The sequence below is a fragment of the Ctenopharyngodon idella genome, chromosome 24 (genome assembly GCF_019924925.1).
Source record: "Ctenopharyngodon idella isolate HZGC_01 chromosome 24, HZGC01, whole genome shotgun sequence".
Taxonomy (NCBI): Eukaryota; Metazoa; Chordata; class Actinopteri; order Cypriniformes; family Xenocyprididae; genus Ctenopharyngodon; species Ctenopharyngodon idella.
The window spans coordinates 29,036,774-29,060,485 of NC_067243.1; the positions used below are offsets into that span (position 1 = coordinate 29,036,774).

A 23,712-nucleotide genomic window follows, 5' to 3' on the forward strand; every position below is an offset into this window, starting at 1 on the left:
TGTGTTTCTGAAGATGAATGAAGGTCTTACGGGTGTGGAACGACATGAGGGAGAGTAATTAATGACAGAAATTTCATTTTTGGGTGAATTAACCCTTTAAGCCCAGTTTTCTCTAGTTCTGTGTCCGGTATCATCAGTGTTGAAGTGTTTGTGTTTAAGTTATCCCCTGTGATCTGTTTTTGTTATCTACACATCTTTTAGCACCAATATGTTTAATCTGATTATCATATTATGACAACTCTTTGTTATAGATCTTTGTATTTATGGTTGTATGTATTTATCTTATGTATTTATGATATTTGTCATAAATACAGTTTACATAATGAGATGTGGGAATAATACAGGATGGTTTCCCAAGTCCCATCTACTTTTGCTGCATTCCCCCTCATCCCACTACAGCTGTTTTCCTCCAGTGAAAAGGCTGTTGGGATCTGGGATTATTATTAGTGGTGCTTGCCTGAAAGACGATGCACACTCTTACTATCTCACATATTCTTCTTCTTCTTTATTCCATATAAATTTCGGCACGTAACTCGTCCCACACCATTTGTCGTAGAGCCATGAATGAGGTGTCAGATCAAGGACAGCGCTGCTCTTGCTTTTATAAGCGATTGGGCGTACGATGTTCGTACAGCAGGTGAAAAATCGGGCGAAAAATCCCACTGACTTAACATTGCGACAAACTGTGTGACTGTGTCATATCTCTGTATCTGAATGTCATCGAGGCATGGGGGTTGCTTTATATCATTCATACTGACAATCAGCCTTTATAGTATCATTATTGGCAGCTGACAAGCCACTCCCTAGCAACCAAATAGAGTGCCCTAGCAACTGTTTATCAAGACCTATATCTCTGCATCAGAGCATTGTAGAGAAATGGTGGTTGGCTCATTTGACTCATGCTAGCAAACAGGACTTTCAACATGCTAGTCATGCTAGCAGTGAATACCTACATGCTAACAATGATCAGCTGAAGGTTAAAACTTATAACAATGCTAAGTAAAACATATTAGCAACATATTAGCTCAAGGCAGTGTAGTTGCTCACAGCAAACACCATTCACATTTTCTTCAAAAAATGTACAAATCTAGTTATTATTGTCATTTTTTAATGCTCACTTCACCTAAATATCATGAGACTTTGTGACTTTTCCTACACTTGCTATACTTCATACTTCAGTACAATAAAATTGTTAAAAATTGTTATAATAAATATTTTATAAGAAATCTAAAATCAAAACAATATTGAAATTGAAACATATTGAAATCCTAGAATCGCCGCTGGTCGTCATCTCAGAAATAGTGAGACTGTCACATGTATGTTTAAAGACTGTGACTGTAAATTCACTGTATACAGTACTCTCAAGTGTCAAAAAAGTCACAAACATAAGATACAAATGCAAAAGAACAATACAGTATGTCCCAATCTTGAAGATTTTACAACTGCTTTTGAGTAACAAACATATTACTGACACTTCAGATACTCATGTCAGAAGCTGGACAAGAAACATTGGTATATGCATCTTATCGTGATGGTATTTCAGAAGCAATGCTTTTTTATTGTGTAATGAGTTACGAATATTGCTGAATTTGTATTTGAAATTTGAAACTCGCTTGGACCCTCTAGAAAAAATCTGTGCTGTGTATTATAATCTCAGCAATTTACCACCAGGTGAAAGTCCCTCACTATCTTCATATATTTGGCACTACTTTACAGATCAGATGACGTTAAGAAAAAAATCCTTGAGCCCTTCCGCGTTACAGAATAATGTGGATACTGAGGTGTGTGTAGCTCTGACTGTGTGTTGAAGGCATGTTGTCTAATTTAAAGTTGTCATGTTGATCTTTTCAGGAGTGTTTTTATGGTCTCATGTGTGATATTTTGTTTGGAAGCCAATTTGAATATTTCTGTCTGTGAAAAAGTGGTCAGTTTGGGGAAAAGTGTCTTCTAAATGAATAAGTACAGATTGAAGTTTGTTAATTTGTTAACAGAAACAAAAAACAAAAATGTTAAGGTAGTTGTCTTTTATGATGAACCCCTTCCATCACTGATCAGTGTTGTGTGTGATTGTGTTGAATGAGCAGCTGCAGTATCTCTCAGCTGTATCAGTGCATCACTGTGACGTCTGACTGACCGAGGTTTTTGTACCACTCTTTATCACTGTGTGAACACCCATACACTGTTTGGATAGTGTAAACTCTGACAGTAATAATCTCCTGTATCTTCAGTCTGGACTCCACTGATGGTCAGAGTGAAATCACTGCCAGATCCACTGCCACTGAATCTAGATGGAGTTCCTGACTGGAGGCTGTTGATCTGATAAATCAGGAGTTTAGGAGCTTCTCCAGGTTTCTGCTGATACCAGGCTAAGTAGCTGCCGTATATTCCTACATCTATATGACACTCTATTGTAGCTGTTTGACCCTGTTGGACAGTTTTAACTTCAGGTTGAGTCAGAGTCACTCCTCTGGATTCTGAAGAAGAGAAAAGAAAAACAATTATTGTTTAAAACTACTACCATCATATACTTTTACAAGAACACCAAAACCAGGGTCAGTTTTTATCAGTCTTACCTTGAATAAACAGTGTGAGAGTCCAGATGAAGAAGGTGATTGTGTTCATTGTTGTTCTTTTGTCTTGTGTGATGATGAAGATTGTGTTCTGTTCTGCTCTCAGTCATGAAGTGTTAAACTCACAGCACTATAAACACTCTCAGAGCACTGAAGCATGTGTGACAATGCAAAGAAGTGGGCAGGATTTACAACAGTGTATGCTGCTAACAAACTAATAAACTCTCTACATATAAGATTTGGTATTTCAGTGGTCTACTTTAGGCATTCTACTGACTGTAAGTAACTTTACAACTACATGTCAACTTATTCTACTTAACTGAACCCAAACCTAACAGTCTACTACAGTCTACTAATACACTAATGAGAGTTAGTTGACATGTAGTTGACAAGTCACTTATAGTTAGTAGAATATCAAAAGTGGACCATCGAAATAAAGTGCAACCTAAGATTTTACAGATTGATGTTGTTTGTAATAATTGTAAATATTAATTATTGTAAAATATTTTTAATTTGAATTATAAAATGTTTTTTTTTTTTATGTTTTGCAGACTGATAAGACACTAGTCTTTGACTTTATATGAACATCTGTCAGTGTGGATGAAGCATTTTCAGCTTTTAGTGCCGCTGTAGAAATAATCTATTCACTCTCATACATGATTCATTTATATAAGGTGAATGTTTCTGATAATATGTGACCAAGATAAAGTGAGCAGCATTCAGCTGGTCATGTGATCTCAACATGGTGGCCACCACAAGGAAGAAAAATAAAAGATTTTTTAAGCCCCTAAAATGACTATAGTATCATGAAAGTAGATATTTTTAAACATATTTGTCAAACACAGTAATTATTTATTTGTGAGTACAGTAATGTACTACATCTTTAACCTCTCTGGTACGGTGCTGCCTCCAGGCAACATGGTCTATTTTAGTTTGTTTTTAATAAAATAAGGCACCAATTGATTGATCAAACGTATCTCAGGACAGAATAACTCAAATACTAATCAATAAAAGTCCAAAAAAGACCAAAACATGACCAACAGGGGTCCATTTTGTGTCCTGTTTCAGCACGTCACATGGCTCCATATTTTCTCCAATGAAAAAGCTTTTTTCACTTGTTTGTATCCATTTAATCACCCACAAAAAATACGAGTCACCTTCATTGGCAAGTAAAGAAGTATTTTCAAGAACTTTACATTATAAATCATCAAATGTTTTAGAGAAAATAACAAAAAACTGTGTGTTGCCTCAAGGCAACATTGTACCATAATGGAAGCACATAAGGTCATACAGGCATAATAGGTGTGAATACAAATGTATTATATTTGTAAGGAAAAGAGTGAGAATTATCTAAATATATTTGCATTTTCACATGATTTTGTAATGCACTTATAAGAATAGCAATTCACATACTATATCTGCATATATTATGATCAGCACATTTTCTATATCACTTCAAGAAGCTATAAAACACAGGTAGCACTGGCAGTTGATGAGGGTGATGATGAGGGTCATGCTGTGATGAGGAAGATGAAATCATAGTGACAATCCGTCAGGGAGAGAGTGAGGGTGAGAGAGAAGATGGAGATGAGGATGAAGATGATATGATAACTTGATATAATAACATAATAATATGATGGTTTGGTAATACTTGTGTTCCACTATGGTACAATGTTGCCTGAGGGCAACAGCTGGATATAAAATGTTACTTTTTATTAAATATGAAACTTTTAATACATTAAAATCTGGATACATTTGTTTGTTCAAGTGTCTAGTTAAAGAAATTGATGTTTTCAATAAATATATTTCTTTTTTCTACATGAAAATGCCAAATGTTTCAATTTTTCCATTGTGGTACAATGTTGCCTCGAGGCAACAAATAAAGTGTCCAATTTTAAGCAGGAAAAACAACAGAAATATTTTTTTCCTGATTGATATCATATTGCGTACCATAGAGGGTTAAAAACATGTCAACAATGAGAAAAAGTTTTACTGTATTTAGAGTAAACAAACAAACAAACAAAAAAAAGATACATAATGGTGTTTGATGAAGGTTGACATGTTCATCAGGACTCATAATCAGGTCATGTGACACTAGATTAAACAATGTACTTATGAAATGTTCAGAATTATTGATTAATTTATTTGAAGCTGCAGGTTTTTCTGTGAATCATGATGATTGAGCTTCATATGAACAGCAGAAGATCATTATGAGAAACTCACAATATCATCCATGATAAAAGAGGTCAAAGGTCACCTCAGAGGTCACAGATCATCAGATATATTTCTATAAACAGTGTTATATCAGAAAGCATTTTGTCCAAACTGAATGTTTGAGTGTTGAGAAGATCTGAGTTTCTTCTAATATCAGTGTGTTGAAGTGTTGTTTCTCTCTCTCTGCTGGAGTTTGTGTTCACTCGAGTGGAATAGAGGTTTTTGTACGACCGTTTCATTAGATTGTATCACTGTGGTACACATTCGGTGGAGGAACTAAACTGGTGCTCGGTAAGTCCTTTTAATTAACTATTTAAAAAAGTACAATTTAGATTTCAGAAGGTGTTTTACAGTTGAAACAAAAACATTTTTTTTTTAAATAATAATATTGTGCTGAAACTTTACTTGAAGCATTTATGTATAATGTGTTATGAAGGTATCCATAAATAATGCCTTTTCATAAATAATTGTAACCAAAATTAAAAGCTATTATATTGACAAATTCAATGTTACATCTGAAATTGGTTGTTTGCAATTTGTTTTACCCCATTATACTTTCTAAAGGTGTAACAGTGACTAGATGATATTATAATGTGTTATAACTGCTTAATGAATTATTCATGAGATCATACATGCAGTATAATGTGTATAATGATGCTTAATTAATGCATTAAAAATACTTTTATAATGTACTGTGTATGAAGGCTTTAAGTCTTACTGATATTGTTTTATAATTATTAAATCTAAAACAATGATATTGTCATGTTTATTCATTCAGAAGAACAACATTATTCCTTTCAAAAAAATCTAAATATTTTTCCATAATGAGTCTCACTATGAGTTGAATCAGTTTATTACTAGTTTAATTCTCCTTCATTTATTTCTAGACTGTGTTCATATAGTTCATCTTTTATTGTAGATATCATGGGGGAAAAAAAGAGATCTGGCATCAGATTGTAAATGTTGCTACTTTCTGTATTTCAGTCAATGAAACTGAATTTCTTTTCACATGTTGTGCTTGTTATTCAGTGTTTTTTAATACAAACAAAATATATGTATGATTCAGTTGTTTTAATTCCGTTTGAAATTGAGTTACATTTTGAGCTGAATATCTCAAGTATCTCAAGTAAAATTTAAGAACTTTATGTTCAGAGTTTAAAACTGCTGGAATTAAAGCAGTCAGTGTCTCAGTATATTGAGTTTCATTTCTGGGGTTTGATTTAAATGTATACAGTGATTGTGTAGTTTGTATATTGTATATTATATGAGCTCTAGTGATGTTGAATGACATGAAGGATCAGATTGTCGTGATTTTTGCTGCTGTTGAAATGCTGTGAGTGAAACAGTGTGTTTTCTTTGTGTTTGTGAATGTGTTGTGTTTGTGTCCTGCAGCTGGTCCCACAGTGAAGCCCTCAGTGTCTCTGCTGCCGCCCTCTTCTCTGCAGATCTCTGGAGACTCAGCCGCACTGCTCTGCCTGCTCAGCTCTTACTCTCCACAGGGGGCGCTGGTGAGCTGGACACTGGACGGGTCAGAGGTCACCGAGGGGGTCGTGACCAGCGCAGAGAGCCAGCGGGACGGCCGCTACAGCCGCAGTAGCGTCCTGACCCTCAGCAAAGCACGCTGGGAAAAGGGAGAGGTGTACGTCTGCAGAGTAACACATGATGGAGCTCCTCATGAGGTCTCGTTCCACAAGAGCTCTGAGTGCTGATGTTTCTCTCCTGAAGATGAGCCGTATCTGAGTGTCCTGTGTCAGGCAGGATTCACATGAGTCTAGTGCTGCAGCTGTAGTGATTTACAACTCAATACTGAAAGAGAGCTGGCGTGTCAAAGCACTGTGTGATCTTTCAATCTGCTGTAACATTCAATAAAGCTTCTCAACAAGTTCACTTTGTGTCTGACAACATCATTCAACTAACAGATGAACATGCAGGTGCTTTTCACCAGCTTGATGTAGCAGTAAATGTCAAATAAAGCTCTTGGGGTTTGAACATGGTCTCTGGAGACAGAGCTGCTCTATTCTGAGAGGATCAGAATCACTCCACCCTGACAATGCAAATGGGCTTTTCAGTCTCACTGTTTGATTGGTCACATAATCTGGACTGGAACACACCAGTTTCACTTCTGCTGAAAATGTGGTGATGAAAATATATATGAAAATGTTATGAAAATCAAATAGAAAGCATCACGTCCAGACAGCAGAAGTGACTGAATTCAGTCTGTTCAGTTTGATTGACAGGGATCATATATTACACCTAAAACATGATGATCATATTAAACACTGACTCATTCTCTTCATAAACACAAGATTGATGTTGATAATGATCTAGTGTTATTAGTGTTTGTCTGTGATCAGTGTTGTGTGTGATTGTGTTGTATGAGCAGCTGCAGCTGAAAGTCATGTTTGTTGGTTGATGAAGAAGAGCTCTTGATCATGTCATGTTCAGTTCATAGAGCTATAAACACATTCAGAGCAGTGAAGCATGTGCCGCTCATGTAAAACACCCTCTGAATGCAAAAGACAGAAGAGAGATCAGGACGATATACATTCAGAGTCCAATAGTTTTACTGACAGGGTTAAAAGAAAGGCTTTACATCAGCAAAGCACAGTAACAGTAAATATACAGAGTCAGACATACACATTTACACATCATTCTCTACAGGACACAACTGAATGATTCCTGCTGTATCAGTAGTCAATGATCTTGCTGCTCAACATTCAACACTTGTCTATTGTTTGCTGTAGCAGTGCAGTGTACTTTCAGAAACCCTCCACCTCCCCCAGCTCCACCTGTCCAGATCTGCTATGGGGTGATTCATGTTTGCTCGTACAGCAGCAGCATGTTGTGTGTGTTTTGGCAGTGGAAAGTTCTGTACTCTACAGCAGATATAATCAACAGCAGCAGACCAAACACATTAACATTGTCATATTCATTACCATGACAAACTCTCCAAGAATTGTCATGTCAGAAATCTAGTTCAGTCATGAAACTGAAGATGGCACAGGCTTCGATCGGTCCTTTACATGCAGTCTGTAAGCAATCACATCAATACCAAATGACTCAGGCTGATTGGTCTCTGCTGATCCTGCAGCCAATGAGATCCCTTGCTCAACATTTAATAGTCTGGTTCAGTGTTTGCTGTAGGCTAGTCCTGCAGCGCTTTAAGAGTTGAAATGCAAAATGCAAATGTTTTATTGAAGTTGTAATCAATTAAATGCAACTATCAAATCATCTAATACCATTAAATATGAAGTGTCTTCATAATATGTGTTATTTTATTAAATTATAGGGCTTGTTTTGTTTGTTTTATTTAACCCTTGGGGGTCCCTGATAATATATCCATCATGAAATGTGTATATACCGAAAAGGCTGCACCCACTTCAGCCCCTCATTTCATTGAACAGACGCGTCATATATAGATCCGCTGTGAAGCCCAAAAACCTTTTATGTTGCCTGAGGGCGACACCATGCCATGGAGAAATAAAGAAACAATTCTATAATTGAGTTAATTTAAGCAAAACTTGTATGTAATGTTGTATTTTCAGTGGTTTAATCAGGAACAATTACTGGGACACCATAGGAAGATTTATTGTTTCCCCTTTAAGCATTTGTGCTCATGCTGTATGTCGACGGGGAAGCAGAGGTCGTTTTGACATAAAAAGGCTTAAATACAAACACTTTTCTCTCTTTGCTGTGGAAGTTCAGTATAAGAGGAAACGTCAGGCATCTTAGGGGGGCACTGCAGTATTGATCTGGTGAAGGAGGAGGCCATCGAGTAAAAAAGGTTGAGAAACACTACACTAGTGTCATCACATCGACACAACGTCAAAGTGACTGACAGATAGGGAACTCAGTTATGTAACAGACACGCCATCTAGTGATGAAGCATGGAAGTGCAGTTAAAGTGACGGACTTTCCTGCAGTTAGATTACATTGTAGTTTTGCAGGACCAAACACCACTAACATTTATATAATATAAAGATTATGTTACATGCTTAGTACATCAAAATAAATAAATAATGTTTCTGAAAGGTTTGATACACCATTGTGTTGTTTGTGATCCTCCATCAGCAGCTGCAGTATCTCTCAGCTGTATCAGTGCATCACTGTGACGTATGACTGACCGAGGTTTTTGTACCACTCTTTATCACTGTGTGAACACCCTAGTGCTGCCCGGCCAGTGGAAACTCTGACAGTAATAATCTCCTGTATCTTCAGTCTGGACTCCACTGATGGTCAGAGTAAAATCACTGCCAGATCCACTGCCACTGAATCTAGATGGAGTTCCAGTATTACGGCTTGTTGCATCATATATGAGGAGTTTAGGAGCTTCTCCAGGTTTCTGTAAGTACCAGTGTAAGTAACTACCACCCCACACTGCACTGCTGGTTTTACAGTTTATTCTGACTTCTTGTCCTGGTTGAGCTGCTGTTATTGATGGACTCTGAGTTACAGTGATCTGTCCTCTACACTCTGAAAGAAAACGAATGAAAATGATATCTGACATTTTAAAAGAATTAAAAATCACTGTTAAAAAAAAGAAGAAGAAAGAAACTGTATTACACAAACCTTGAGCAAACAGTGTGAGAGTCCAGATGAAGAAGGTGATTTTGTTCATTGTTGTTCTTTTGTCTTGTGTGATGATGAAGATTGTGTCGCCCGCGAGGGACTGCCGCCATTTTACTTTCGTTTTGTATTTGTTTATTTTGTATTAAAGTAATGTTGAACGTTTGCCGGTTCCCGCCCTCCTTCTTCCCACAACAATGAACTGTGTTACAAATATCTATGAACTTTAAGGGAGTTAACTAGTTAGCTGAGGTTCGGGAGCGGGGCCGCACCTCAACCAATCACCTGACTTCTCAAATCCTACAGTACTGTTTGTCTTGTTCTCTTGAACCCTCCCTTCCCCTCCCTCTCTCTTATCCATTCAACAATCCTTATCATCCCCTCTTCTCTTCCTTTCCAGGTTGTATCGGGGGTCCTAATCACTCAGATCAACCTGACTATCATCCCCTTCCCCTTCATCCTCTCCCTATTTATCCCTAACTTTCTTCAGTAAATAATTCTCCAACATTCATGGATGTGGTGTGGTCCTTGATAGTGAAATGTCCTTTAAATCAAAAAAGGTAAAATATGAGAATCATTATAACTTTGGTCATCTTTATTGACATGTTTTAATTCAATGTTTAAAACAGGATGTTTAAAAAACAATACATCACTATTAAATGTAAATTAGCAGCTTTATTGTAAATAATAATAATAATAATAATAATAATAATTATAGCTCTTCTGGGCAGTGGATCAGTATGACTTTGTCATCATGCTGTGTGCCGGAGATCTCCAGTGCTTCTGGCACTTTGCTCACTATGGTGAGAGCTTCTACTTACACTTCATGGAAAGACATTGTTCTGCATTTAAATATTAGTATGAACTTGAATGGTTTGAATGTTTCAGCTCAGTATGTGTGTGTTCAGGTCCAGCTGGTGACTGTGTGGCCCTTGATAGACATCTGTCTGTGATTGTTAATGCTCCGAGCGGATTAATAATCGGCACAGCTGACGATGAAAGTGGTCAGTTTGTCTTCAGTGTCGAGGAGACTGGTGAGTCTCACCTTGATACGTGTTTTAGTACATCTGCTGCCCACGTTATGAACAGAAAAATCATCTGTTTCTAGAACTCGAAGTGGATTTCATGTGGACCATGCAGTGAATCCCAGACAGAGAATAATTCACACAGAAATGAAAAATTAATGTTGTTAATGTGTGTTTTCTTTTTAATGAAACATTAAAGGAAAAATTATACTAAATTAATTAATATCAAAGTATCATATTAAAAGTCACACTTTCAAACTCCAAAAATTACAAAAAAAAAAAAAAAAGTTGAATGAATAAATGAATGAATGAACGAATGAATGATCATGTGTATCTCAGCAGGTTTTTATCAGATGTGCTTCAGTAATTTCCACAGTCACTTTGGAATCATGCAGGTTTTCCTGAACTTTGGTGTGTATTACGAGGGACAAGAGAAGAAAAAGGAAGAAAAGAAGAAAAAGAAAGAAGAGGATATGAAACAGATAAACATTCATTGGGGTAAAACACAACTGCATCTAGCAGAAACAAACACATCCTTACTGTAATGTGGGCGACAAACCCCGCTGTTAACAAACACTAAACCTGCGACTGCTTCATCTCCATTTATAACCTGATCTCCAGTAATTATTTGAGTCATACACGACTGTTTCTTCAACATCAGACTTGTGGTGAAATGGGTTTATTTATTTTTTTCCTTTTAGTAATAACAAGGTCTTATCTGAACTTTCCCAGTGTATCTCCAGAAACAAGAGAAGCAGTGGATTCCAGTAACATGAAGCTCCTGTGAGGACGCTGAACATCTGCTGATGGAGCTGCTCTATTCTGAGAGGAACAGAATCACCTGATGATCAAATATGAGTTTCACTGTCCACACTTTATTCTCTGAAATGAGTCAGAAGAGTTGGACTAATGGAGAGATGAGGTTTGTTCATGTTCATCAGTTTATAATGAAACACTGTCAGTGTCTGAAGCCTCTGGACTGCTGAGATCGTCCTTGACTCGGTTAGAGAGTAAGAGCTCCAAGAGTTCAATCCACAAAACTATTAATGATACGCTGGATTCAGAAAACAGGTCACGTCTGTGAGCAGTTGTGTTTGTATGAATGAATGAGGGTGAGTGTGGTCTGAAACAATGACAAATTATGTAAATTAGACACAAATATGAACAATCCTTCTGTTAAACTGTTACAGATAATAAACATTTCCCATCATAAACATAAATGAATAATAAACAATCAACCATCATGTGAAATTCACTGACACTTCCACAAATATCATGTAGTGTGACAAAGTAATCTTAATCTGAAATCACATACTCTCTTCAGTAGGCACTTATTTTGAGCAAGTAATTACTTCACGATCGCTAAAAAAGTATGTTCTGTATAGTATGAGTGTGTATGAATGTAATCTGGACGTACTACATCTGCCATGTTGTCATTATCTTCAGTATTACTCAGAAGTCTTTCAAATATAATTAATTCGAAGTGATGGTGCTTTATGTAACGTTGTCTAGCGTATGATCCTGTTTGACATTTGTGCTGGCTACTGTTTACAGGCCACCAGGACACCATACAGACTTTATCAGAGAAACATTCAGACTGTGAATTCAGACATACTTCTGTTGTAACATACTGTTTTTGACCTACTATATAGAGAATGTGAAGAATGTGATTTTGGATGCAGCCACAGTCTTAAAGGAAAGGTGTGTAGATCTCAGTTATGTTAAAGACATGTGACCCTCTAGTGGTGAAGTATGGAAGTCCAATTAAAGGGATTGACTTTCCTACATTAAATAATACAGATAATATTGTAGTGTAAAGTTTTGCAGGTACGAGCACCACTCACATTTTCTCCAGATTTTAGTCCAGTTTAGTATAAGGGATATAAGATTGTATGTTACATGTTTATTAAACACATCATAATAAATAAAGTTTCTGAAAGGTTTGATTCACCATTGTGTTGTTTGTGATCCTCCATCAGCAGCTGCAGTATCTCTCAGCTGTATCAGTGCATCACTGTGACGTCTGACTGACCGAGGTTTTTGTACCACTCTTTATCACTGTGTGAACACTGGACCACTGTGTAAACTCTGACAGTAATAATCTCCTGTATCTTCAGTCTGGACTCCACTGATGGTCAGAGTGAAATCACTGCCAGATCCACTGCCACTGAATCTAGATGGAGTTCCAGTATAACGTCTGTTTATATAATAAATCAGGAGTTTAGGAGCTTCTCCAGGTTTCTGCTGATACCAGGCTAAGTAGCTGCTTAATATTCCTACATCTATATGACACTCTATTGTAGCTGTTTGACCCTGTTGGACAGTTTTAACTTCAGGTTGAGTCAGAGTCACTCCTCTGGATTCTGAAGAAGAGAAAAGAAAAACAATTATTGTTTAAAACTACTACTATCATATACTTTTACAAGAACACCAAAACCAGAGTCAGTTTTTATCAGTCTTACCTTGAATAAACAGTGTGAGAGTCCAGATGAAGAAGGTGATTGTGTTCATTGTTGTTCTTTTGTCTTGTGTGATGATGAAGATTGTGTTCTGTTCTGCTCTCAGTCATGAAGTGTTAAACTCACAGCACTATAAACACTCTCAGAGCACTGAAGCATGTGTGACAATGCAAAGAAGTGGGCAGGATTTACAACAGCGCGTGCTGCTGTTGTGTCTATCAGAATATCATTATACTTTAAGGAGCTATAGATAGCAATAACACGATGGAGGCCGAGGCCGAGGGCACTTACAACTCAACTTTTACTTTCCATGAGAGAGGTATACGCCATAACACAGCGCCATCTAAAGCATAAGACAACAATTGCAGGATAACCCAGTTTCTAACATTAAATACATAACATTTCCTCCCAACTTAAATCAAAAGTGATCATACACAACAAGGTATTTCTTTTCTTTAATTCAACTTTAACCACAGTTTAGCAAGCACGTCTTATTCAAACTACTGCATATGAATCTCTTCCTTTAACATCCATACACATTAGGATGCTTGATAACGGTCAGGTGTCCAAGTAAGACAGTTAGGATGATGCTTAATAGTCTTTCTCATTTGTACAGTCCCCGAAGGTGATTTGTCAGTGTTGCCAGTCCCTGATTTGTCAGTTATCACATCCACAAGATTGTCAGTCTTTTCCCCGGCGTTCTCCTGAAGCAGATGTGCCTGTGAACTATCAGAATAAGCAGGAACTTCTGGTTCCATCTGAGTCCCTTGTTTCAGTAGTTGATCTACATGACGTTTCCAGGTTCCAGCCGCACCCACGTTGACGATGTAGGAGACAGGTCCCGTTCTGGACATCACCACTCCAGGTATCCATTTTTCTCTTTTTCTGTAGAACAAACCAGGATCCATGAATTCTCTCAACAAGAGTGTTCTTGGTGTTGTAACTGCTGAGCATCCTGGGACTGTCTCACGATTTTGGCGAGACTAGGTTTTAGAAGATCCAGCCGGGTTCTTAGCTTGCGATTGAGAAATATCATTGCAGGTGGCTCTTTTGTAGTAGCATGTGGAGTTTTCTGTATGTTAACAGGAATCCATCAAGTCTCTGTTGGATTGGTGCTGATCCTGTGGAAGCTTTTAGAGTGTGTTTGAGTGTTTGGACAAACGCTCAGCTTGTCCATTACTAGAGGGGTGATAGGTCGCAGAACGGATATGTTGCACCCCATTTGCCTTCAGGAAAAGTGAAAACTCCTCAGCAAATAACTGTGGGGTGTTGTCACTGACAATGATATTAGGGACATCATAATGACTGAAATGCCCTCGTAAGACCTGAATGGTTTTGCTTGTGGTTTTACTGTCCATAATGGAAACTTCAGGCTATTTGGAGTGCGCATCAACTACAATCAAGTACATATGGCCTTCAAAGGGACCAGCAAAATCCATATTTATCCTTTCCCAAGGATGAGCTGGCCAAATCCATGGGTGAAGTGGTGCAGAACAGGGGGCACTTTGGATACGCTGACAAGACTGGCATGATTTGGACTGAGACTCGATCTGTCCATCAATACCTGGCCACCAAACGTAGCTACGGGCCAGATGTTTCACCCTTACCACCCCAGGATGGCTCATATGCAGATCAGTTAACACTCGGTAGCGGAGTTTTTTTAGGTACAACGACACGACTCCCCCACATTAAACATCCTTGAACGACTGTGAGCTCGTGGCGACGCGTCACAAAAGGTAACAAGTCTGTGGGTACTTTTTTAGATTTTGGGAACCGTCCAGTTGAAACCATGTCCAGCACAGGTGACAAAGTGGGGTCCGTTAGGGTGTCACACCTAGTTTCAGCACTTCTGACAGGCAGGGTGGCTACATGGGCAGCATAGAACACATCCACCGTGTCCATTTTCTCAGTGTGTGTCACTGGTATTCACAGCCATGACAGTCCGTCTGCATTGGCATGTAAAGCTGCTTTCTTATACTCAAGGATATAATCATGGGCAGATAATAGCAAAGCCCATCGTTGCATTCTGGCTGCTGCCATGGGTGGAATGCTCTTGTTGGGACTAAGAATAGCAGTTAGAGGTTGATGACCTGTAAGGAGGGTAAACCGTCTTCCGTACTGGTTGGTGCAGGTGCTTCCTTAATTGCTTTGATCTTTTCTGGTGATTTGTGTATTCCAGCTGCGTCGATGAAGTGACCCAGACACTCTTCACATTAAATTCACATTTTTCACGCTGCAATTTCAGACTATATTTCTCCAGTCTAGTGAGTACTTGGTCTAGTGTCTTGAGGTGTTCCTCATCATCTCGTCCTGTTACCGGTATGTCATCTAGATAGCAGTGAGTGTTTGGAATCCCCAAGAGAACTTGATCCATTGCTGAAATAATGCAGGGGCCGGGGCAATCCCAAAGGGTCAACGGTTATAGCAAAATAACCCTTTTTGAGTGGATATGATGAGTAATTTCCTCGACTCCTGTGCCACTGGCATCTGCAAGTAAGCACTTGACAATTCCAGCTTACTGAATAATTTTTAAAAAGATGTTAAAATGTTAAAAAGAATGTTTTGCTAATGTTCCCATTAAGTTATGAAAACATTATTTCTAAATATTCTCTGAACGTTAAAAACGTCCAGTTTTTTTAAATGTTTTAAAAATGTTTTTTCTTGGTTGTGTGAATGTTAAGAGAACATTTCATTTTATCATTCTTCAAACATTATGGGAACGTCACTTTTAAATGTTCTTTTGATGTTCTGAAACAAGTAGCAACCTTTAAAAATCAAACAAAACTGTTTCAGAAAAAAAAACATCATATATAAATAAAGTTATTAAAGACCAGATTACTTTAAACGAATATTCTATTAACGTTACTGGAAGATGTTTGTTCATAACTATGAGAGAATCTTGCCAAAACGTTTCCTGTTAGAGTTTGTTTACAGTCAGAATCAGCTTTATTGCCAAGTGTTGTTGCATAGGTTCACATGTACTACAAGCGGTAACTAAATACATGTTTTGAATAAAGAGATAGTATGTTAAAAGCACATTTTAGTTCATATTCATGGTGTCTCAAAATAACAGTTGAGTACACTTAGATGTTCTTAAGATTATCTTAAGAAGTACTAAAAAATAATTTTCAGTATATTAAGTACAAAATTAGTGTGAGAAAATAGAGCACTTTAAGTACATTATGGAAGTGTACTTTTTTTTCACCTGGGGAACAAGCAAGGGATATAAGATTAAATGTCACATGTTTACTTAGTACATCATAATAAATAAATGAAGTTTCTGAAAGTTTGAATACACCATTGTTTGTGATCCTCCATCAGCAGCTGCAGTATCTCTCAACAGACAAACAACAACAGATTTACAACAGATTTACAACAGACAAACTAATATACACTAGAGTTACAGAATGATGATTTATATTCTGACTGTCTTACAATTAAAATTCAAAGTCAAAACACAACAATAAATATGTGTTTTGGAGGGGAAGGTACAAAATACCTTTAGTACTGTGAGGTTGTTTCTGGCTTGTGTTAGCCTTCACATTACGGATTTACGGAGAAATGTTCTTTTTAACCTTGTGAGTTTTTAATACTATTGTCGTAATAAACTTGCTAGTGGACATGTGATGATTATGATGATTCTGGCTTGATTTTCATGATATTCATGATTCTGGTGTAATTCTCAGGGTGACGTTGTCACTATTATTATAGCTCAGCTATACAGCCACTGCTCGGGTCACATATAAATATACATTACGTGTATTCTGCACTCATTCAGGTTTCTGCCTGACAGTGACGACATTTTAAATTGTATTAATTTATAAAGTAATTGTCTTAGAGTCTTAGCATTAGAGTGAAATAATAACAATAATAACAATTTTTCAACAATAATAACAAATAATGTATTATCCTGGATGTGGGAGCATAGGCACTTGCCTAGAATGCTTATGCATAAATCCGGCCCTGGCCACAAGATCATCTTAACCTCAAGATCCTATGTTGAGAGATCATCACATCAACAGTTGATCTGTAAGACACTCGTGAGATTCAATAAGACTGATGTTGATTTAGATGATCTAGTGTTATTAGTGTTTGTCTGTGATCAGTGTTGTGTGTGATTGTGTTGAATGAGCAGCTGCAGTATCTCTCAGCTGTATCAGTGCATCACTGTGACGTCTGACTGACCGAGGTTTTTGTACCACTCTTTATCACTGTGTGAACACACAGCTACTAGGACAGTGTAAACTCTGACAGTAATAATCTCCTGTATCTTCAGTCTGGACTCCACTGATGGTCAGAGTGAAATCACTGCCAGATCCACTGCCACTGAATCTAGATGGAGCAAAGTGACTCTCTCTATTTAAATCTTCATCCTGAAGACTGTAGATCAGCCACAAATGTATTTTCCAACAACTTCCTCATGTTGTGAAACATGTTAAACAATAATATGCAAATTTCTGAAGTCTATTGACAGAATCCTGTATATTATTGATTTGGTCATTATTAATATTTTGTAAGGTCACTGAACACTTTCTATCATTCATTCTACACTGTTCTGGGCTCATTATTAGTTCATGTAATAAACTGCAAGAAATTGATTTTTTTTTTTTTTTTTTTTTCACATTTTTACATTAAAAACTTAAAAAAGTGCAACAGTTTTTAATCACCATTTAAATTCACATGGGCGTCAGTGCCGATAGTCCCGTGGTTAGATCACTGACATATTGCTCTACTGTGTCTCTGGTGAATCAAGTTTGGATCCCAGCTTGAGGTTCTTTGCCAATCCTGTTCCTGTCACAGTTCCCTTGTCTCCCGGACTCCATTTCCCATGATCCTCTTGTCTCCACACCTACACTCACTTCCCTCATCATCTCCCCATCAGCACTCACCACCTGCACCTGGACTTCCTCATCAGCACTCCCTATATAATGGACTCACTCCCTTCACTCCCTGTCCGTTCTTAATGTTATACTACGTGTGTTTGGTTGTGTCTTCTCCTTTGTTATTTATAAATACCTGTTAATTGTGGATCTCTGTGAACGCCTCATCTCTACAACCCAGCAACCGTAACAGAAGAACGGACCCTTAAAACGTCTGGATATCCACGAAGCATGGGTTTGTTTCTCCTCTCCGAGGCTCCAGCTTCTCCCATGCCTCCCACACCTATGTCGGCTGCAGACCGCCTTATTGGACTCCTGCAGTACGGATGTTCTCTGGAGAGGTATGTGGAGGAGTTTATCGAGTTAGCCTGTTTAACGAATTGGTCAGACGCTTGGTTAAACACCCTTTTTCTGGACGGACTGGACGAGAGCACAATCCGTTTTGATGAACCTGACGATTATGTTTCCTTAAACGATACTATTAATCTGATTTTGTATTTAAATGGTTCTGAGTTCGTTGTTGAAGAGGTTCCAGATATTCTGTGCTTATTTCGTCCAGTTCCTCCAGAGACACGGGTGGCCTGGCCAGTTCGTCAGTCTCCATCTTCCTCCACATACCCCTCCAGTGAACTTTACACCTGTGTCCTGCCGGACTCACAACCCTCAGAGTCCGGGCGTACTAAAAGGAGGAAGAGGAAGAAGGCCAAGCACTCTCCAGCCTCCGCGGTTCCCTCTCCAGCCTCCGCGGAGCCCTCTCCAGTCTCCGCAGAGCCCACAGAGTACCAGTGGGGCTTCTTATTGTGTATGAGGGGATGGACTGGACCCCTCTTCAAGCAGCCGAGCCCTCTGCTCCAGCCGCCGCCGCCGAGCCAGCCGCTCCAGCCTCCGCCGAGCCAGTGTCTCCAGTTTCCGCCGAGCCGGCTCCAACTGCTGCCGCCGCCCACGAGCCCACTCCTGCCCACACATCAACTCCATTCAATGGACTCCTTAAGTGTCTCCTCAGCCCCCTTAATGATTTTTTTTTTGAGGGGGGCTAATACCCGTGGGTGGGGAGAATGTGGGCGGGGTTTCCAAGGCCTCTGACCCGCCGTGGCCGCCCTCGGCCTCTGACCCGCCGTGGCCGCCCTCGGCCTCTGACCCGCCGTGGCCGCCCTCGGCCTCTGACCCGCCGTGGCCGCCCTCGGCCTCTGACCCGCCGTGGCCGCCCTCGGCCTCTGACCCGCCGTGGCCGCCCTCGGCCTCTGACCCGCCGTGGCTCATGGATCCGCCCTGGAGACCTCCGTTCCAGTCCGCTCCTCTCCCTGCACCTGCATGAGGTCTCCAGGGCGGAGGTACTGTCACAGTTCCCTTGTCTCCCGGACATTTCCCATGATCCTCTTGTCTCCACACCTGCACTCACTTCCCTCATCATCTCCCCATCAGCACTCACCACCTGCACCTGGACTTCCTCATCAGCACTCCCTATATAATGGACTCACTCCCTTCACTCCCTGTCCGTTCTTAACTCCCTCGTGTCGGCGGTCACGCCGGCGATACCACCTCGGTTTTTTTCTTACCAGTGTGAAAGAGACTCAAAATACTCCGTCAATGTTGCACATATAATTAAGAGTTAGTCCACACATTTTAATGGTGTATATCTTTTATTTGTGTACACTCAGAGTAAAAACAAAAAATTTTTGCTTTTTGCAAAATAAAGAAAACTAACATGATGCGTGATCTGTCATCTCCTTCTGAACGAGGTTTAATCTGATAGTTCTCAGAAAATGAACTGTAACTTAGTGAATACTAATGACACAAAAATGAGACTTATGTCTAAAAAAAAAAAAAAAGTTGAAATGTCAGGTTTTAAATCGTGTAAGTCAAATCGAAAACAAATATTCTGTGTTTATGTAATCTGTATGAAAAGAGACACATGTCAGACGCCCGTGATTCAGCTCATTATCCGCTAATGCGGCCACGCCCACGGAGCGAGCGCTATTCAGACGCAAATTCTGAGGCAATACATGTATACATCATCTCAATCGTGCATTTATTGTCTTGAAAAGTGTTTATCTGGATGTTAAAGCCATGGTTAGTGATCTCTGGAAGACATGCCATTAGTTCCTGAATGTCCTGTTCTTCTTTAGAGTAATTTGTGGACTAAAGGTGTACAGAGCGCCCTCCGGCTGCAAGTATGAATTGAAAACAGTATCCAGCGTTCACAGTGATGACAATAAATATTGAATAAATATTACTCCTCTGTATAGAAAATTGACATAAACATGAGAATCCATCAATATTTCTCCAAATGTGCATGCTTTTAAGCTAAAAGACTATATGAAATGCCATAGAGGTAACATGAATGTTCAGACGCTTTGCATCACAGAAATACATTATATTTTAAAGTATATAATAGAATACCATTATTTTAAATTGTAATAATATTTCACAGTATTGCTGTTTTTTTGTATGTTTGATATACACCATGATGAGCTTGAGACATGATCACAGAGGGTTTTTTCACAGCCTACCTGACTGAAAGGCCTCATTAATATGCAGGTAATTAGAGGTTCTTTATGCGATTCTTTTGTCTTCTCAGGTGTAAATCACCCATTATTCATGATGATTCACGCCTCCACGCATACTGTGTTTCTTGACAAAAAGTGTCTTACAAAAACTAAATCAATATATTGTTATAAATGAACGAGTATGCAGGATAATTTTTACATCATTTTGAAGCAAAAACTCTAGTCTACAACCTCCAATACCCAGAAGTCTTGTGAACACAGATTTAATATATATTTTTTGGCTTTATTTCAGTGACTTAAGTTTTTTGTTTTTTCAATAACCACGCATAAACGTTATTCCTTCAAAAACACAAACATGTACATTCATGTTCCTCACATATTATTGTAGCCTAGTTTGTGCTGAATACAGTGTAATGACACTTTTTCCATTAATATGTTTATGAACAACTGAAAAAAGCACAAATGTCAGGGAATGTCAAAACTTCTCCAGGGCCCCGAAAATCCTCAGACCCCTGGGGGTTAAACATTTGATATGTCATCTATGTTGTATTCTGAATAAAATATTGAAATTTGAAACTTCCACATCATTGCGTTCCTTTTTTATTCACAATTTGTACAGTGTCCCAACTTTTTTGGAATCGGGTTTGTATTAACTATAGTGAAATAATAAACTGTTTTTTCATTCCTCCCAGAGAACTACTAAGAACTACTATATACAGGTTCATAATTAACATGAATGATGCATAATGTATAATTAATTCTAAAGTGAAGGTCATGGTATCCCACTAGTAATGACTGAAGTATTACCAAATCCTTCAGAAGGAATCACTAATTATTTGGATCAGTATTCTGAAGTGAGAAACATGATAACTCTCTAGTAACTACTGGAGTCATTGTAAACTTTTGAGGTTAATAGTTCATAGTTAATTTTACTAGTTACTAGAGTGTTAATAATGCATTACTCATTTGTTCCTGTGTAGTTATTCATTAATGAAGGATCAGTATTATAAAGTGTTTCCAATCAGGCAAATAAGATCACTGGACATAAACTCTAGGACTTGTTTGATCGTTTTATGAAAAAAAAAAAAAAAAAAATGTCAATTGTGATTTTTAAAGACCGTACTCACCCCCTTCACTCTGGTTTTGAAATGCTCGCATCTGAGTGAAAACTCAAAATTCCTTTGGCCAGAAGTAATGCGTATAAAACATTATTTGTCCCAATGGCAGTGATTATTATAAATCACACTATTTTCTGAAATAATGCAAGAGAACGGTTGGCATTACAGCACTTTTTAATTGATTGTTTAGATGAATTTTTATTGTTGTGGGATGTTTGGAAATATGTTAGGAATGATGTGGATAGTGTAATTCTGTTTATTTCTGTGTTTGTGTGTCAGTGTGTGTCGTGTTGTTAAGCACTTCTGTGGATGTATTTATGTATATGTATGACACCAGTGTCAAAGACAAATTTCTGCTCCGTGACAAACAGAATGAACAATAAAGTTAACTTGAGCTCAGATCATTTGGACTTTAAATGGACTTTTTCAGACTTTGGCAAATCTGAGCAAAGTTTGAGACGATGTTGAGACATATTTGAGGAGAGCAACCCAGTCTCTGACAGTAAATCATTCAGTGCTGTGAGATTTGAAGATGTGGCTTACATTCACTGTTGAAGAGTTGAGCTTGAGAACATGTTTGGATTGAATTCAGAACATTGAATATAATTTACAGAGAAACTCAAGTGAACATCATGTGGAACAGAGAGATGATGAAAAACACTGAGAGTGAAGATGGAGAAGAGACAAACACAACAGAAGAGATCCACAATCTCTACATACAACAAATGAAAACATCACTACAATCATTCTATAAAAAAAAAATATAAAAATGTAATTAAATTATGACAATCATATTATTAAACTGGTTTTGGCAATCAGTCCTTACTATGAAACACTAATAAAACAATAACAGTCCTTACTGGAATAAAAGCCATGATCACATCAACAAAATATTCATGTTATGTGCAAAAATACTGATGAGCTTCAAGCAAATTTATGTTCATTTAGATGATCTAGTGTTATTAGTGTTTGTCTGTGATCAGTGTTGTGTGTGATTGTGTTTATGAGCAGCTGCAGTATCTCTCAGCTGTATCAGTGCATCACTGTGACGTCTGACTGACCGAGGTTTTTGTACCACTCTTTATCACTGTGTGAACACATATTGACTGTTTGGATAGTGGAAACTCTGACAGTAATAATCTCCTGTATCTTCAGTCTGGACTCCACTGATAATCAGAGTGAAATCACTGCCAGATCCACTGCCACTGAATCTAGATGGAGTTCCAGTATAACGGCTTGTTGCATAATATATGAGGGGTTTAGGAGCTTCTCCAGGTTTCTGTAAGTACCAGGCTAAGTCATTACCATTATACACTGCACTGCTGGTTTTACAGTTTATTCTGACTTCTTGTCCTGGTTGAACTGCTGTTATTGATGGACTCTGAGTTACAGTGTACTGTCCTCTACACTCTGAGAGAAAGAACAAGAAAAAAAAAAAAATTATTTAAAATTATAAACATTTAATATTTCAAGAGAATAATTGTAGAGCTGCGTTACACAAACCTTGAGCAAACAGTGTGAGAGTCCAGATGAAGAAGGTGATTTTGTTCATTGTTGTTCTTTTGTCTTGTGTGATGATGAAGATTGTGTTCTGTTCTGCTCTCAGTCATGAAGTGTTAAACTCACAGCACTATAAACACTCTCAGAGCACTGAAGCATGTGTGACAATGCAAAGTGACTCTCAATATTTAAATCATTATCCTGAAGACTACAGCTCACTCTCAAAGACATTTCAAAGACAATTCCCAAAATAAACATATCCAAAGAATTGACAAGCTTGAAATACAATGTTTATAAAGTCTGATTTAACTTCTTGTTTCTCATTGATAGTCTGGTTAAAGGATTATAACAAAAAGACAAAAGTTATATCTGTTATATTTTAATAAAATTCAACCCCTGGGATATTAGGTGCCCAAAGTTGATGAAACACTCATAAATAAATGACAAAGAATAAGCATATTGTATCTTCTCTTCCCAAAGTCTTCAGAAGCGAATGACACCTGAAGCCAGACACATTCAATTTACAAATGGCCGAGCTGCTCTTATGTTAAAAACAAGGTGGATAAAGACTATAATGTTTGTCTCATTCGTTTAGTGTCCAAACCTGCTCCTGAAGGGCCTGTAGAGTTCAGCTCCACGTCTACACTATCACTGACTTGTGCTGGAGGGGCGACAGATAAGAAAGTGGGACTCTAATGGAGACAAAGTCCACTTTCTGCTCTGACAATTCACCCATTCCTGAATTATGAGGGAAGTATATTAATATCACATCCATACTTAATGCACTGGAGGAAGGTGACAGATAAGAGAGTGGGACGATAATGTCAATAAAAAATCCAGCATAAACCAGCATAAATGCCATGTTGGTCCAGA

The 23,712-nt window shown here is 38.2% G+C and overlaps 2 protein-coding genes across 2 annotated transcripts in view; both read left to right on the forward strand.

The window, feature by feature from the left end:
- LOC127507750 (immunoglobulin lambda-1 light chain-like) overlaps positions 1 to 6,671 on the forward strand; it is a 32,454-nt gene extending 25,783 nt beyond the window's left edge. The window contains exons 3-4 of the mRNA XM_051885044.1: positions 5,027 to 5,075; positions 6,177 to 6,671. Coding sequence (XP_051741004.1) covers positions 5,027 to 5,075; positions 6,177 to 6,493 — 366 coding nt within the window. The 3' untranslated portion in view covers positions 6,494 to 6,671. The remainder of the gene's footprint in view (positions 1 to 5,026; positions 5,076 to 6,176) is intronic.
- The window catches only part of LOC127507749 (transmembrane emp24 domain-containing protein 6-like), a 55,845-nt gene extending 43,109 nt beyond the window's left edge, over positions 1 to 12,736 (forward strand). The window contains exon 5 of the mRNA XM_051885043.1: positions 12,077 to 12,736. The gene's annotated coding sequence lies outside the window, so the exon portion shown is untranslated. The remainder of the gene's footprint in view (positions 1 to 12,076) is intronic.
- Positions 12,737 to 23,712: the final 10,976 nt, after the last annotated feature.